Source organism: Balaenoptera musculus, chromosome 7 (assembly GCF_009873245.2).
Source record: "Balaenoptera musculus isolate JJ_BM4_2016_0621 chromosome 7, mBalMus1.pri.v3, whole genome shotgun sequence".
NCBI classification, from domain to species: domain Eukaryota; kingdom Metazoa; phylum Chordata; class Mammalia; order Artiodactyla; family Balaenopteridae; genus Balaenoptera; species Balaenoptera musculus.
The window spans coordinates 43,954,219-43,971,259 of record NC_045791.1 but is presented as its reverse complement, the minus strand read 5'-3'; the positions used below and the strand labels follow the sequence as shown (position 1 = coordinate 43,971,259).

Genomic DNA, 17,041 nt, shown 5'->3' with positions numbered 1-17,041 from the left:
GTGGTGTGAGGTATAGGGAGGAGGAACTGGCAATTATAAATAGAGTGTCATTTGAGAAAAACTTGTGGGAGTCAAGAGAATTAGCCATAGAATAACTGGGGAACATCCAGGCAAAGAACAGCCAGTGGGATAGACTTAAGGCAGGAGTGTGGCTGCAGGGCTTGAAGAACAAGGAGGCGGCAGGCCAAGGAGAGGAGTGAGCAAGAAAGAGCCAGGAGACGACTGAGAGGTGAAGGGGAGCCAGACTCTATAGGTTTAGTAGAACGTGGTAAGTGTTTGGCTTTTATTCTCAGCGAAATGAGGCGCTTTTGCAGGATTTTAAGGAAAGGAGTAGCATGACCTAACACTCTGGCTGCTGTGTTGAGAACAGATTCTAGCGGCCAAGGGTAGAAACAAGGAGACTGGTTAGGAGGCTATTTCAGTAATCCAGGAGAAAGATGATGGTAGCTTGAACTAGGGGGGTGGCAGTGGCAACAGCGAGAAATGGTATAATTCTAGATAAATATTGAAGGCAATGCCAAGAGTATTTCCTGGCAGAACTGAAGTCAGGTGTAAGAGAGAAGAATAAAAGTTTCTGGCTTGGTCAATTGTAAGTATGGAGTTAACACTTATTGAGATGGGAAGGTACAGATGGAACAGATTTTGAGAAAAGATCAGAGTTTCTTATATTCTTCAGGAAACTTTATATTGCCTTTTATAATATAAATGCAAAGATGTATATAGGTAGAGAAATAATACAATCTATAATTCAGTTCCAACTTTGACATGTTGAATTTTAGATATCTAAAAGACACCCAAGTAGAGACACACGATAGGCATTTGGATAAGTAACTTGCAAGTGCAAGGTGAAAAATAAATTTTGGAGAGGATTTAAAGCTATAAGATTGGATGATATTACCAAGAAAATGAGTGTAGAGGAGAGAAGACCACTAAGGACTGAGCCTTGCATCACTTCAATATAAAGAAATCAGAGAGAAGAGGCGGAACCAGCAAATGAAACTGAGGAGTGACCAGTGAGATATAAAGAAAACCAAGAGTGTGGGGTTTGGGGAGCCAAAGAAAAGAAAATATATCAAGGAAAAGGGAGTCATCAATTCTGTCAAAGGCTGCTGATTGATAGGTTAAATAAAATATAGACTGAAAATTGACCTTGGAATTTAGCATTGTGGAGGTCTCTGGCGGCCTTCATGCAAGTAAATTTTAGTAAAGTGATGGGGGCAAATGCCTTATGAAGGTAGGTTTAAGAGACAATTGAAGGATAAAAAAGAGTGAAATCTTGCCATTTGCAACAACATGGATGGACCTAGAGGACATTATGGTAAGTGAAATAAGTCATACAAAGACAAATACTCATACAATCTCACTGATATGTGGAATTTAGAAAACAAAGCAAACAAACAAACAAAACAAAAACAGACATAGATGCAGAGAACAAATGGGTGTTTGCCAGAGGGGAGGAGGTGTGGGGATGGGTGAAATAGGTGAAGGGAATTAAGAGGTACAAACTTCTAGTTAGAAAGTAAATAGGTCATGGGGATGTATTACACAGCATAAGAATGTTGTCAATAACACTGTAATAATTTTATATGGGACAGATAGTTATTACACTTACTGTGGTGATCACTTCGTAATATATTTAAATATCTAATCACTATGTTGTATGCCTGAAACTAACATAATATTGTACTTCAACTATATTTCAATTAAAAAATGAGAGAATTGGAGGAGAGGAATTGGAGGCAGATAGTACAGAGAACTCTTCTGTTGCATTGCGTTATAGAAGGGAACAAAGAAATGGATGAGTAGTTGGCAGTGATAGTGGCATTGAGAATTCTTTTTTTAAGATTTACAAATTAACAATGTTGTTTGCTAATAAAAATGATACAATACAGAACAAAAGACCTGATGATATAGGGGAGAAAGAGGAGAATTGGGGAGTAATGTTTTTGAGTAGGTATGAAGAGATGGGATCTACTGCACAGATAGAAGGCTGACTTTGGATAATTCATCAATAGTAACATATGGGAAGGCAGAGAATGTAGGTGCTGGCAGTACATAAATATGGTTTTGGGGATCTTCAGAAGTTCTCTTTTGATTATTTTAATTTTCTTAGGGAAGTAGGAAGCAAGTCAACATCTGAAAGTCAGAAAGTAGTGCTGAAGGTTTGAGGAGAGAAAACAGGTGTGAGACAGTCATGTAGAGAGAATGGATTGAACTTGGGAAGTCGAGTATAATGAACTTGTAATATAAAGGGCCTACCTGAGGTATGTGGTCATGAATTATATGAGATTAGTCAATGTAGTTGTATGTTTTCCTCAGCCACTCTCAGCTGCGTCAATGGAGGTATAGACCAAAGAATTGAATTCACACAGTGTTGTGGTTTTGACAAGCAAGTAAATGGCATGAGAGAAAAGCAAAGAAGTTGAGGGTATACACAAGGGAGTGATTATAATGACTGACACAATGTTCTAACGAGTATTTTCAAGGGTATCCCTTGAGGTGACTGTTTATTCTTCTCTTAACTGAAAGTAAAAAGTATTAAAAAAATACTGTGATTTGCACATTCTGGAAGAATAAAAACCATGGAGATTATCCCATGGAGGAAAATATTATTTGAATGACTAGGAAGTCAGAGTGCTTAATTTATTTCAATTCATTTTAATCAAAGAAAACATAGTTTCATAGTATCTATTATTCAATTCCAACATACATTTAAAAAATACTAATGTTGTAAAGAAACACGGAGAGTATCTAATTCAAACTCATTATATAAAATTGTGTTGTCTAACATTATAGTAACTAACTACACGTGGCTATTTAAATTTAAGTTAATTAAAATTAAAAATTCAGTTCCTCAGTTGCAGTAGCCAAATTTCTAGTGCTCAATAGTGGCTTGGCTTATTAGATAGCACAGATATAGAACATTTCTATCATTGCAGAAAGATCTGTTGGACACACTGATATAGAACATCAGTACAGAAAGGTTATGGCATCTGTTTAAGATCATACAAATAGATAATAGCAGAACCCAGGTGCCTTGATTCTTAATTCAATGTTCTTTCTACTACTGCCTCTCAATACCCAGAATCCAATAATTAATCCTGGTTTTAAAGTCTCATAAAATTAATTTTGAAAATACAAAGCTCCCATGCCTCCACCTGCCTCAGAAACATCATTTCTCAAAGGGAAGATGCTTTCAAAAATGCTTGACTTTAGGGCTTCCCTAGTGGTGCAGTGGTAAAGAATCCGCCTGCCAATGCAGGGGACAGGGGTTCAAGCCCTGGTCCGGGAAGATCCCACATGCCGCGGAGCGACTAAGCCCGTGCACCACAACTACTGAGCCTGAGAGCCACAACTACTGAGCCCATGTGCCACAACTACTGAAGTCCGTGTGTCTAGAGCCCATGCTCCGCAACAAGAGAAGCCACCACAATGAGAAGTCGGCGCACCGCAACAAAGAGTAGCCCCCGCTGGCCGCAACTAGAGAAAGCCCACACACAGCAATGAAGACCCAACGCAGCCAAAAATAAATAAATAAATATTTTTAAAAATGCTTGACTTTAGTTTTAATGTTTGAAAAGCAAATTGGTGTTAACAAGTGACTTTTAAGGTCTCATATTCAACATATTAGTATTTTCACTAAATTTTCCAAATAACATCAATTAAAGAGATTCTTTCTTATTACTCCAAGAAGCATTATACTGCCTTTGCTAATACTGTAAGTGCAAAGATGTATGCAAGTACAAAAATAAGACCATCTAAACCCTTAAAATTACTCTTTAAGCAACTTACTTTATTTTAGTAGTAGATCAACTGAAATGGTTAAGTAGTACACCTGCTTATTTACCCACCTCTGGCTAACCAGAAAAGCTTCTATGTCTAGAGCTGGGTCAATTAGGCCATCTGTTACTTCAACTAAGGCAGCACAGTCAACTACTAAGGCAGCTGGACTCCACAGGGACAAGAGCCAAAGGCAAGGCTTGGGTAGATGACAGCAGAGAGAGTTGGAGGAGGCAGATTCAATAGGAATAGAGATGGCAATATGAGTGGGCTTAAGACATTTGGCCACCACTCTCAACAAAGACATGCCTGCAATAAGAATCTCACCCCAAACAACAGCAATGGTCTTTATTTCTATCTTTCTGCATTGTATAACAAGTAAAATGCACATTAGATTTTTACAGGGAGAATTTTTACAATTTTCACACCATATGCCCACACAAAAGCAATAGAAACAAAAGAATTATTTTAAAAAATTCTTCAAATCATAAATGTGATTAGCAGTGACAGGGAGTTTTCCATGCAATATGACTAAACCATGCCTTTGAATTTTCCTAACACTTGCCAATTTCAAAGTGATGTATCAGAATATGGAAAGACAGTAATGAGCTTTTTCTCAAGCATATTTTCTATTTTTATTAAAATTTCAATTTTCCTCCAGTATAGTATGTTTTAAGGTGGGTCTAAAATCTTTCCAGGCATATGGGACTGTTATTTAGTAGAATATCATCAATACATCAAATCTGTGTTGAATAAGAAGAAGGAAGATTTTACAACTTCATATCCCTGCCTTTTTAGAGATTTATTAGGTTCTGGTACCAATTCAAATGTGGTGGGAAATTTAACTCATTTCTGACACTATTTACCCAGAGATAGCATCGGATTCCACAGGTCGAGGGCTCAGTCCTGCAAGACTGCCCACCAATCAGACCCCATTTCAGGTTGTTGCTGGTGCTTCCGATCAACTGGCTATAAATCTGAGGGTTCCCATGAACCCCTTCTCAGGTTCAACTAATTTGCTAGCGTGGCTCATAGAAGTCAGAGAAACATTTTATTTACTTGATCACCAGTTTTATTATAAAAGGATATAACTCAGGAACAGCCAGATGGAAGAGATGCATAGGACAAGGCATGGGGAAAGGTGAAGGAACTTCCATACCCTCTCCAGGCACACCAATCTTCCCAATCTCCATGTGTTCACCAACCCGGAAGCTCTCTGAACCCTGTCCCTTTGGGGTTTTGTGGAGGCTTCATTACACAGGCATGATTGATTAAACCAATGGCCATTGGTGATTGAGCTCAAACTCTAGCCCCTCTCACCTCCCTTGTGGTAACCTCCAGGGAGTAACCTCATTAACATAACAAAAGACATCTTTGTTGCTTTCATCACTTAGAAAATTCCAAGCATTTCAGGAGCTCTGTGTCAGAAATAGGGACAAAGACCAGATATATGTTTCATATTATAAATCACAATATCACAGAAGTTATAATTTAAATCATTTGAATCTTTGGATTGGTTATACTATTTTAGTACATATATTTAAAACACAACAAAATGATGGTAGTCTTAAGAGTATTTTTGTATATACATACCTGGGAAGGAACATTTTTGGGAGGCTCTATTCGAATGCTTGGATCCCATTCTCCAGGAGGGAGAACAGTAACCTGATCCAGAAATTCATCAATTCCTGATACCAAGTCGTTACGATCTTTAGCTTTGTAAGCAACATCATGAAATACCTATAGAAGGAAAATAATCATTTATAGATAAAAAACAATTTTAAAATCTTAATGTGTTCTTTGTTTTCATCTCCCAGTTATCTCACATGTGATTATAACAATCTGAATAAGAAGCTCTAACTAAAGAAGTTTTTAGTGTAAAATATAGCTTAGTTTATTCTATGATTGCACACACTTATTTTTTCTTAGAATGCTAGGTGAATGTTGAAATTTCTGGTGGCAAGAGTAAGAGAAGGGAAAGGAGGATAGAAGGAGGCTCATTAAACTAGAATTAGTGATTCGAGTTTGGCAAACATTGTTTAAGTATGTGTAAATCAAACTTCCTGAAAGAAGCCCTTGCTTTAAAATAGAGATAAAAATTTATAGAATATATTAGAAATTTTAACAATATTTATACTGTGGCATAAACTAATGCTAACCATTGAAAAAATGATGGACTAATCAATAAATGTTAATAAGCCAAGTAATTATCTATATAAAAGTGATATTGGATCTTTACTCACATCCCACACAAAAAGCAATTCTAGGTATTAAAAACTTAAATATGAGAGTTAAAGTATTAAACTCATTGGACAGAATATAGAAGGATATATTTATTACCTCAGGGTAAGCAATAATACAAACCTCAAAGATTTAGTGTCAAAACAAAGCACATAATTTTTGCTGTTCTTCAAGGGAAAAAAAAAACAGGTGTTCAATAATGTCAAATGCCAGTAAGAGATCAAGTGACATGAGTACTGAACACAGGATAGTATATTTCGTAAATGGTGACCTTACAGAAAGCAGTTTCAGTAGAGCGGTAGTGACAAAAATCATACCGTAACACACTGAGATAAATGAAGTTATGATATTCAGGACAAAGTAGAGATCAGTCTTTCAAAACTCTTGAGATTCAGATTCATTCAACCTTTCAGTGGTACATGCCATGTTAAGGAGTAAGAAATTTTAAGGATGGGAAAAACCTGGACTTTTATTTCATATGTATTTCTTAAGTAGCTACTATATGTTGGGCATGTTTGCTAATTGAACAGAACAAGTCAGTGTTGACCTAAGAGCTAGGTGATAGAGAAAATTGTTGGTGCAAAAATCCAAAACAAGAAAAAGAAAAATAATCCCTTTTTTTTGTTTTTGCTTTGGCTTTTGTTTTTATAAAACTATGTCATTTATGTTAATATACAATGACTTTACTATTGTTATTTTAAAATAAATTCACAAATACACTTAAAAATTCTCAGTTTTAAGTTCTCTTATGATAAATATCAGCATACTTATCTATATAAACAAAAGCTCTTTGGAATGCTTAATAATTTTTAAGACTATAAAAGGATTAATAAATTGGTAGTAGCGCCAATAAACAAGATCATATGATTTATTTCTAGTAATGCTCAACAGGAAGGAAGAAAATAGATTAGACTGACTCAAGATAAGGTGTTGCTAGGATGACTAGCACATTCAGTCATTAACTCGTTTAAAAAAAATTTACTGAACCCTGACTGAGGGCCAGACACTACGTTAAGTTTGAAGATACAAAAGGAAAAGACAGTCTACCTACAAGAAGTTCCTGGTACAGAGAGGAAAAGAACAAACAGAGCTTAGTCAACAAATATTTATTTGAGCACCTGACAAAATCAGGGAACAAAAATGAATATTAAGTGGTAACTGCTCTCATGGAATTTACAGCTTAATAGTGCAATACAATTCACCATTTTCTTAACTAAACTGTAAGAATCAACATATTGAATTTTATTCTTAATGAGTATAACTGGTCAATGTATTTCAAAGCAGTTAGATAAGCAGAACAATTTCTCCACCTGGGCTTTGAACAATAAAAACTTTTTTTCTCTTTTAAAAGTATTTAAACATTTTTAAAAATATTCAATGAATGTACTATCATAATTTAAATGTCCTATTATAATTAACAGCTCTCATTTTTGGAGTAACTTTCTGGCTGAGTTTCTGCTTCTCTATCCCACTGCTCACAGAGAGTTAAACAAATTGCCCCAAAGCTAAGCTCTAACCTTTCAAGTCTAAAGGATTCATGTTTGAGTCTTCATTCAAGAGCTGATGCTTGTTCTCAAATTAGGTCATTCTCATTTACCAAGGAAATAGATGCAAGTCCTTTCTCTGCTCTCATTCTAAATCTAAAATTTTAAAACCATGCATGTTTCTCTGTTCTACGTCTACTTGATTAGTCAAAAACTTTGGAAATGACTTTTTTCTCTTGAGAAAACCTTGACTCCTAATTGGGGAAAGGAAGTATTAGGAAGAGAGATAACTTGAGTATTTATGCACAATATGCTCCTCTCACCACATAAGATGTCCCATGCCCCAGAGATATCTCAATGTAATATCTTAATGTCTTAGATGTGGAAACATAATATACCATGAAACATATGTGCATGAAAGTGACAGTAGTTAAATTATGACAGTGTCATTTATTTTTCAATACTGTAAAAATTGCAGAATATTAATCAATATGGAAACACTAAAAGTAAAAATACTGTCAGTGCCTTCTCATAGAGAGTTCTACTAGAACAGGTTTGTGGAACTCATGAAGCCTTTTTGTCACTCTCCTGTCTTCTCCCAGATTTCCTCAACAGAATATGTTACTCTTTATAGTAGGCTAAGTAGTGTCTTCTCAAAATATATGTCCACCTGAACCTCAGAAAGTGATCTTATTTGGAATAAGGGTCTTCGCAGATGTAATTAAGGATCTCAAGATGAGATCATCCTGGATTAGGGTGGGCCCTACATCTAATGACATGTGTCCTTATAAGAGACATAAGAGACAGAAAAGGAGAAGACACACAGAAACACAGGGGAGAAGGCCATGTGAAGACAAAGGCAGAGACTGGAATTTTGCTGCCACAAGCCATGGAAAGACAGGAGCCACCAGAAGCTGGAGAGACAGGGAAAGACTCTCCCCTAGAGGCTCCAGAGAGAATGTAGCCCTGCTGACATTTTGACTTCAGACTTCTGGCCCCGCAAAATATGAAAAAATAAATTACTTTTGTTTTAATTACCCAGTTTGTGGTAATTTTTTATGCATAGGAAACTAATACACTCATTAAGTTGGTTCTTTCTGAAACAGATGAAAAAAATGTTTTTCTTCTAGCTTTTGGTTTCCTATGTGTAAATATCAATAACTAATTCATATAAAACCAATAAACATAATTTGAACAGATATAATAGAAGAATTTATATTGAATCCCAAACACAAGTTCAAATTTTCAGATTTCATAAAACTAGGAAAAGTTATATGTAATACTAATTAGCTCTTTTCAAAGATTTCAAGTATCAGAAGCCACGTATTTCAATAAATAAATTATTAAATTATTCGGATGATACTCTAGAAATGTATAATCTCTTTGTTATTCACTACTGAATTTTGAATTTATGTCCCTTCTGTGATTTTTGCATATGCTCTTCTTTTACAATAAAAACAATAAAATAATAAAAACAGATTTTCATAACGTGCTGTAGAATCCAAGAAACCAGTTATATGATACTACTTTTTATGTTTATTTTTATGATCTTACATTTTTGAGACATATAGCTCTTTGAGAAGCTGATGAAAGCTTTTTCCAGTCCAAGAAAACTACACACAAATTTTTGTACATAGAAAAATTTGTGGGCTGTATCAGAGATCACAGGCTTCTTGAAATCTTCAGCTCCTCTAATGGTTAAAAGACTCCCAGGTTAAGAACATCTATATTTAGGCAATTATAAAGAGAGTTGATAGACGTTGCATGGCTTTTGGTGTCATGTATACTATTCAGATAAACTGACATTGTTTTTTTTGGTTTTTTTTTTTGAGACCTTAAAATTATTTTGCCCCATACAAGACCTGCAGTGATATTTACAATGGTGATCACTTTGGCAATACATATGCTACAAGGGGACTATTAATAAATACATTCTAAATGTCACTAAATAACAAATTTTCTTTAGAGTATGAGGTTTTAAAATGTTCATGTGTGTGAATTTATTACCCCTTTTGAATAAATTTTTCCAAAGGAAATTTTATAGTACAAGCATTTAAAAGAAGGGGAATTCAATACAGAGAAATCTGATTCACAGCAAACTGTCATGAATACAGAACTCCAAAAGTTAGGTGTACCTAGTAAAGGGAAATGTTCCCAATGAACTTGAATAAATACCTCATCTGTCATTAGGGTTGCAATTGATCTGCCAATCTCATGGTACTGTTGCCCCTTTCCCATGGGTCCCAGAAGAATGAACAAAAATCTGTAATTAAGAAGAAAAAAACACAAATGTTTCAAGGTAGAAATAAAAAATAATTTTAGTAGTACAGAATCACTCATCTCAAAGGAATAATTGAAGATAGGGATTTCGATGTAAAATAGTTCCATATTTTTCCACAGGTTTTGAAATATTTTATGATGTTTCAAAATGACTCATGCTTGAGATCCTTGAGCAATTGGAATCATGGTTATTTTGCTCTGTTTCCTTCATTTAGTTACCTATCGTGCCCACACAGTTGTTAGTGTGAATTTTTAGGATTCTATAATCCATAGAGGAGAAAGCTGAGAAAAGTAAAATCTGATTAAACCTTTCTGAATTGTAAGAAAGAGAACTCACTGATATGTAAATTGTAGAATTAGGTAGAAGGGGAAAAAGGTAATACAGTAGTATAAGCAATGAAAGAACATAGGGTCAAAAAAACAGTAGGTGTACGTAAATTTACATTAAATAGAAAAAATGATTGCCAGGAATCAAAGATCAGTTAGGATAAAAAAAAAAAACTATTAATTCCAATGCTGCAGGAATAAAAATAGCAGCTGAACTGTGATATTCCATCTCAATTAGGTTGAAAGTCTAGCAAATACATCATCACAACTGGAGCTTTTGAAGAAATCAACATGTGTTTTAACTTTGGAGGACCAGTAGTTGTCTTATCTCTGAAAAGGTCAATGCTACAGGGAAATTGTGAGAATTTTAAGATGACCTATATTCTGTAATATAACCCTACAGTATTCATTTGTTAAATGGTTCTTGCTCTTAAGTGTGAAGACTAATGGCTTTTTAAAGTGTGCTAAAATAGGTACTACAATTCTACCTTTCATTTAGTTATAAACTTTAGAGATTGTACATGTTTTTACATGATGCATATATTACACAGTCTTAGAGGATGTGACATTAATTTTTTGTGTCAGATGTTACTGAATCCAAGTCAACTTCTGCTATACAGAAATGTCTACTATACATTTAAAACAGGAATAATTTAGTGTGGTGGCAGATGCTTTATCAAGTATAGTACTTTCAAGAAATTTCCTAACCTATGTACATCCTGCTACTTTTCAGGTTTCTATTCCATGGGCTATTTATAAAGTCCTAAAATTATTTTCTGACATTTTTACTATGTGTTACTGTTATATACACGGTGTGCCCTTTTGTCTTCCTAAGAAAGGATAATTACGAACCTTGAATGGCTTTCTTTATTTTATTTGTCTAACTAATCTTCTTCTATTTTTCACCTTTCCAAACTAGTCTAGTCTTTTAAATCTCTCCCCATACAGTGGCTCTACTGTGCCCCTAATTTTTCCTCCATTGTTCTGTAGACACATTTTGCTATGTCAGTATGAAATGAGGTCACTTAAACCTTTACAGTTTTCAAAGTGAGGGTATATAACCCCATTATGGCTTTTCTCTACTCCTGGGAATTTTCCTTTTCTTTCCTTTGAAACACAAGAGCTATCATTGTCATAAATAGCCATCATTTACTCAGAGTTCATCGGATACCTTCCTAAGTGGAAGAACAAGAATGCACTGCTTGGAAGATGCAAAAGAATTTTAACCTACTAAAGTAATACCTCTGTGGTTAGTAAGTTTCACATCTTAAATCTGAATCCCAAATTCCCAGAAACTCTGAATAGATTACAGGGTGTAAATAGAAAAATGCAGCCTTAATCATACAGTCAGAGGCCATCTTAATGTGCCCAGTTCATCCTTCCCCTTTTTTAATAAAAGTTGGTATGTATCAGAAGTCTCAGTAGCCCTCCAACAGAATGAGACACTTCTCTCTATAACCTGAACTGGTAACTAGCTACCTGCCTCAAATCTGTTCTTCCACAGATTCAGGAAGAGGCACTCAAACACTGAATCCCCTTCCAGTCAGCTGAGCTCTAATAAAATGAGGCCTCTCCTGACTAAACTATTCCATATTTTTGGAATATCTTAACCACAGTCAAAACACAGAGTGATGTAATCTGCTATGTTTTAAGGCCAAAGGTCCATAGAAGAAACATTCTACAAACCCAGTTGCCACAGCACCTGAACTTTTCATCAATGTAACTTGGCTAAGGCATTCAGTGTTTGGACGAGGAGGCATATTAACAGCATCTGAAATAATTATAGCATCAAACAAAGGGCAGCAGTCACGTAGGAAATGGGGCCCTACATAGATATGTTTTGCTATGGGAACAGGATCAGAGTGAAAGCCTGTCTATATACAGGAATTGCATTTGATGGAGGGAGAAGGAAAGAAAACAAGGTCCCCTGGAGGAATTGCTAGGAACCTAATGTTCTGTAGACAATATTCTTTTTTCAGTTTGCCCATGGACAGTCTTATCTCTATAACATAGAGATAAATAATAAACAACAAAATTCAGTTTGTATTGTGGTGAAGTTGTTAGTTTTTATGTACAGCTGAATGAAAAACAAGTTCAGGTAATCAAATTAAATTTGTACTTTTGATTCAGATTCAACCACAGTACCATGATGCTACTACCAATGATTCTTAAGACTCTATGTATGTGAAGTATACTATGCCTAAGATTGAATCTTATAGTACATTAGATACAGCAGGTAGTATCCTAATGATGGCACTTACATGTACTCTGAGGGCCTACTCAGTCAAGCATAAGGCTGGCCTTGAAAACTTTGATCTTTTTAAGTACGATCACACTCATATACAGGATCCCACAGTCTAATGCAATCTTTGAGAAAAGCCTAATACTTTATCACTTTTCACCAAAATTGTAAGAAAGGATTTATATGGTGATATAGACCAGGGTATTCAGAGATGAGGAGCATGCCTAAAAGAAAACATAGAAATTTGAGAGGAAGGAGGAAAGGACTGAATAATTTTTAAAGCACTTTTTGCCCTCCTCCACAAACAAGAAGAAACAATAGTTTTGTCGATTACACTTTAGTTTCTAGAAAAAACTCTCAGAGGAAACTATATTTACACCTTTTTTTCCCACAGATAAATGGCTTAAGAAAAGTGCAAAAGATGCTCTTATACTTTTTACCTGGTTGGGATTGGGACTTCAGCCAGTCCTTGAAGCAATACAGCTGGAGACAACCTGACAAACGCAACTACAGTTCGATCCAAAAACTCCAATTCCCCAACTAAGATGTTTGAAGCCTCAGCACCTGGAGGAATCTTCTTCATAAAATGCAGATCAACCTGAGATCATCACAAAGTAAAATAAGGTAAATCAAAATTGGAAAAATTTGTTAAATCATATCCTAGCACAGTATTTCACACATGGTAACCCATCAATAAATATAGTTTAAATAAATTTAAAAATAGTTAAATGTCTTACTTGCCCTTAAAAAAAAAACTTTTTTCTTTTACCTCATATTTTTCTAATTTGTCATTAATACATTGAATACTCTAGTTTCTCTATTCAATATTTTAAAAAGATTCTTTTTCAGCATCAGTAATCTTGAAATTTTCAGGGAGAAAGGAATATGTGTTCAATTAAATGAATATACTTTAATCTTAATTTAACGAGCATTTGTCAATAGATTTAAATATTTGCATACTACATTATCTTAATTTTGTTCACAATACATTTCAATTAATTAATATTCAAAATATGCCTATTTCAAAAGAAATATAATCATGATTCTCCTTATAGTATAAATTATGACTTTAGTCTTCAACTTTATCTTAATTGTTCTATATCCTTCACATTCTATACTTGGCTTGATCAATCTTCAATTTTAATTTCTCATCAGAGAATTTAGATATGGCAGAGCAAAGGAAACAAGAATAAAAATATTAACATTTGGAGTTGCTGAAGAGCCATTGTTGAATTTCTGATATGAAATGTCTGTGACTGAAATGAATGCACACAAAACAAAAGCATCATTAACAAAAAGAAATGCTTGGAGTAAAGGGTGAAGTCTGAAAATGAATGTAAAATAGTCTTAGGCATAAATATCAATTTGCATACAGAGAGCCTCAGTGAAAACCAAGCAGTGATTTTAAAGTCAATTTTACAAGGCCTATTTCTTGTTTCTAATTCATTTGAGTTGCTTTTAATGGAAACCTGTTTGCAGGGAGAATAATAGTTTAACTGCTGTAATAACTGTTTTTATGCTCTCATGTTAATGAAATGGGGACCAAAGATCAAAGTGGGAAGAGGAGAGAGAGACAGAGACAGAGAGAAGGAAAAGAAGAAGGAGAAAGAGGGAGAGAGAGGGGGATGAGGCGATGAGGAGGAAGTGGAGGAGAAGGGAGAGGAAAATTAAGAGGAGGAAGAAGAGGAGAGAGGGAGAGAGAGAAGAGCTCTGGCAAATACAATGAGGCCAACAAGACTTTTTTTTTCGGTCAGATATTTCTTCTGCAAATTTAATGATTTGAGAATATTTTTTCCAAGCAGTTTAAAATGAAAGAAAAATTAAAACTTTTAGGAGGAATACCTTAGGATGTCCATAGCCAGACTTTAGTGACTACATTAAATTTGTTGTTTTCTGAAATCAAGACCACAGCACAGCTATTTAGAAGGTTTATAACTACTTAATTTTCTGTAAGATAAGGGAGCCACAAAACATGAAACCCATTATATGAAGTATACATTTTATCACAAGGATTAAATATAAAAATAATCCACAGTACTCCACTAAAAATATCAAATAGAAGCAATGTTCTATTTAAAGAAAAAGAAAAATATTATAAATTCCAAAGTTTTTAACCTAAAAATTTGCTTCCAAATACAAATTTGTAAGCTCGTAATACCTATACACTATTAGCCCTGTGAGAAAAACATAATAAAGACTTACGGAGATAAGTCTCTCAGAGCCTAAAAAAGTGAACTATTAAGTTTTCCCCCTCAATAGAAATAACAATTATACAATGTTAATACACTGGAACAAAATTTAAAATGAGAAAATAGCTTTTTAAGATAATCTATAATTGATAATCAGTGTGAGTCATACTGGTAATACTTGTCATAACTCTAATGAGAAGTTTAAGTTCAACCTGGAAAACTTTCTGTGAATTCATTTATTTCTTGACAAATGCCATCGCCTTAACTATTAGCATCTGTACCTCAGGCAGGTGGCAATTATACACATGACTGCTTTAAGATCCAATTGAATTAAATCAAGGAGTACCAGTATGCTAAAATAGCTTAATTTTATAAAAGAAAATACATGGTCTTTACATATTATTTTTTGCATTATACAATACCTAATATATCATTGATTGATATCTGTTACTGAAAAAATGCATTAAATATACTGAATTTAATTTCAGGATTAGCAAATTTATCTTGATTTAAAATGTAATAAATTATAGTTAAGTAATATATATCTAGAGTAGTCATTATATTATACTCATTACATTATATTATTCTTGGAGTAGTCATATATTTGGGGGTAATAGATTATATAACATATTATCTAATTATATTATTATATTATACAATTATATATTATATTATTCCTGGGATAGCCCTGTATATTTGTATTTGAGTTAACATACAATTCATAAAGAACCTTATTTGGCAACCTAACTTTTAATATAACAAAAGATCACATTTAAGGACCACAGTTTAACCTTTTATAAAACTACAAATATCAAAAACAGCTCTGAGGAATTAGGCTGACCTATGGCCTTAAGACAGTCTTCAGGTGGACTCAAATACGGAATAAACATAAGGAAATTTTTCTGGTCCTCTGAACAGAATCTTGAAGAAATCAAGTTATACTCTTATGGATCTGGATTTATACTCATGCTTCTGGGGTCTCCAGACCTTTATGCTAAGAAGGAAAAGATGCTTTATTCTGGTTATTTGATACTTAAGTTGTGGATGAGAAACACATATCTCTAGGGAACAAGTTTAGACAGAAGATCATGGTGGAACTGGAAATGTCTGGACAAGCTACATGCTGAGATGTGAAAGAAATACAGATGGGTCTTTAGGGAGAAAGTTTAAGTCTTAAGCTCATTATAGAAAGTACAAGAAAAGTAATAGAAATTCCCTGGGGAGAAATGGTCTTGTGACACTAACCAACCAGTGATCTTGAGCAGCTCTCTTAATCTGGGGTTCAGCTTTCTCACCTTCTAAATGAGATTTCTAAGGTTTCCTACAATTCCAGGATTTAATAATGCAACTCTTCATATTTCACATATTAAAGACTGATGCAGAAGAGAGTTCTTTCTACACAGAAAATAATGTGGAAGTTTAAGTCATTTGAAATAAAAGAAATCGCCAACATTTGGGAAATAATAAAATAGCCATCTTCTACCTGTCAGTTTAAAAACATAACACATCTGCTTTTCAAAAGCATTATAGGGGGCTTCCCTGGTGGCGCAGTGGTTACGAATCTGCCTGCCAATGCAGGGGACACGGGTTCGAGCCCTGGTCTGGGAAGATCCCACATGCCGCGGAGCAACTGGGCCCGTGAGCCACAACTACTGAGCCTGCGCGTCTGGAGCCTGTGCTCCGCAACAAGAGAGGCTGCGACAGTGAAAGGCCTGCGCACCGTGATGAAGAATGGCCCCTGCTCGCCGCAACTAGAGAAAGCCCTCGCACAGCAACAAAGACCCAACGCAGCCATAAATAAATAAATTAATTAATTTAAAAAAAAAGCATTATAGCAATCAAAAAACCTGACAGTTCAGATCATATTTTCAAACATTCCTTAAACGAATAAGTTTGATGGGCCTAACCACTGGAAGGGTTAAAAATATATAGTTTGAATGTAGACAGAACATAGGATCAAGTCACATGAAATGAAAAAGGACTTTTATCCCTTAACATCTCAAAATTCTACTGGGATTTGGAATCTACATATTAAAACTTAAAATATTTAAATAAACAAAGTAATCTGTAGACTAACTGATAGATTCACTTTGATAAATTTACTACCAAACTGAAATCATTAGGCTAAAAAACCTTAACTCATGCACCTGCAAAATCTGGCACTAAAGTTTGTTTCCATAATGATGCATTACATTTGTTCTTTCCAAATCCTACTACTCTGTCCTTCCAGGTTATAAGGTAAGAAGTATTACTTTGTTTTTCAAAAAAAACCCCAAAAAATCCAGAGCTGAAGGCTTAAATTATATTGAACCTCATAGGATTCACTCAACGTGTACATCCCAAACACTGTTCAAGGCACTGGAGATCCAGTGGGGGACAAAACATATTAAATTCTGGTCTAGCGTTTACATCTGACACTGCTGTTCCCACTGATATCAACAACAACAACAGTAATAATAGTAGCCACATTTTATTGAACACCTGCTATAAGCCCAACA

General features: G+C 34.7%; 1 protein-coding gene across 7 annotated transcripts in view; it reads right to left on the bottom strand.

The window, feature by feature from the left end:
* Window positions 1–17,041, bottom strand: part of SLC4A10 (solute carrier family 4 member 10) — a 302,199-nt gene that overhangs the window by 97,205 nt on the left and 187,953 nt on the right. For all 7 annotated transcript variants that reach the window (XM_036858559.1, XM_036858555.1, XM_036858558.1 and 4 more), the window contains 3 exons: window positions 12,795–12,952; window positions 9,681–9,768; window positions 5,374–5,520 (listed from right to left, as the gene is read on the bottom strand). In XM_036858559.1, the coding sequence (XP_036714454.1) occupies window positions 5,374–5,520; window positions 9,681–9,768; window positions 12,795–12,952 (393 nt within the window). The remainder of the gene's footprint in view (window positions 1–5,373; window positions 5,521–9,680; window positions 9,769–12,794; window positions 12,953–17,041) is intronic.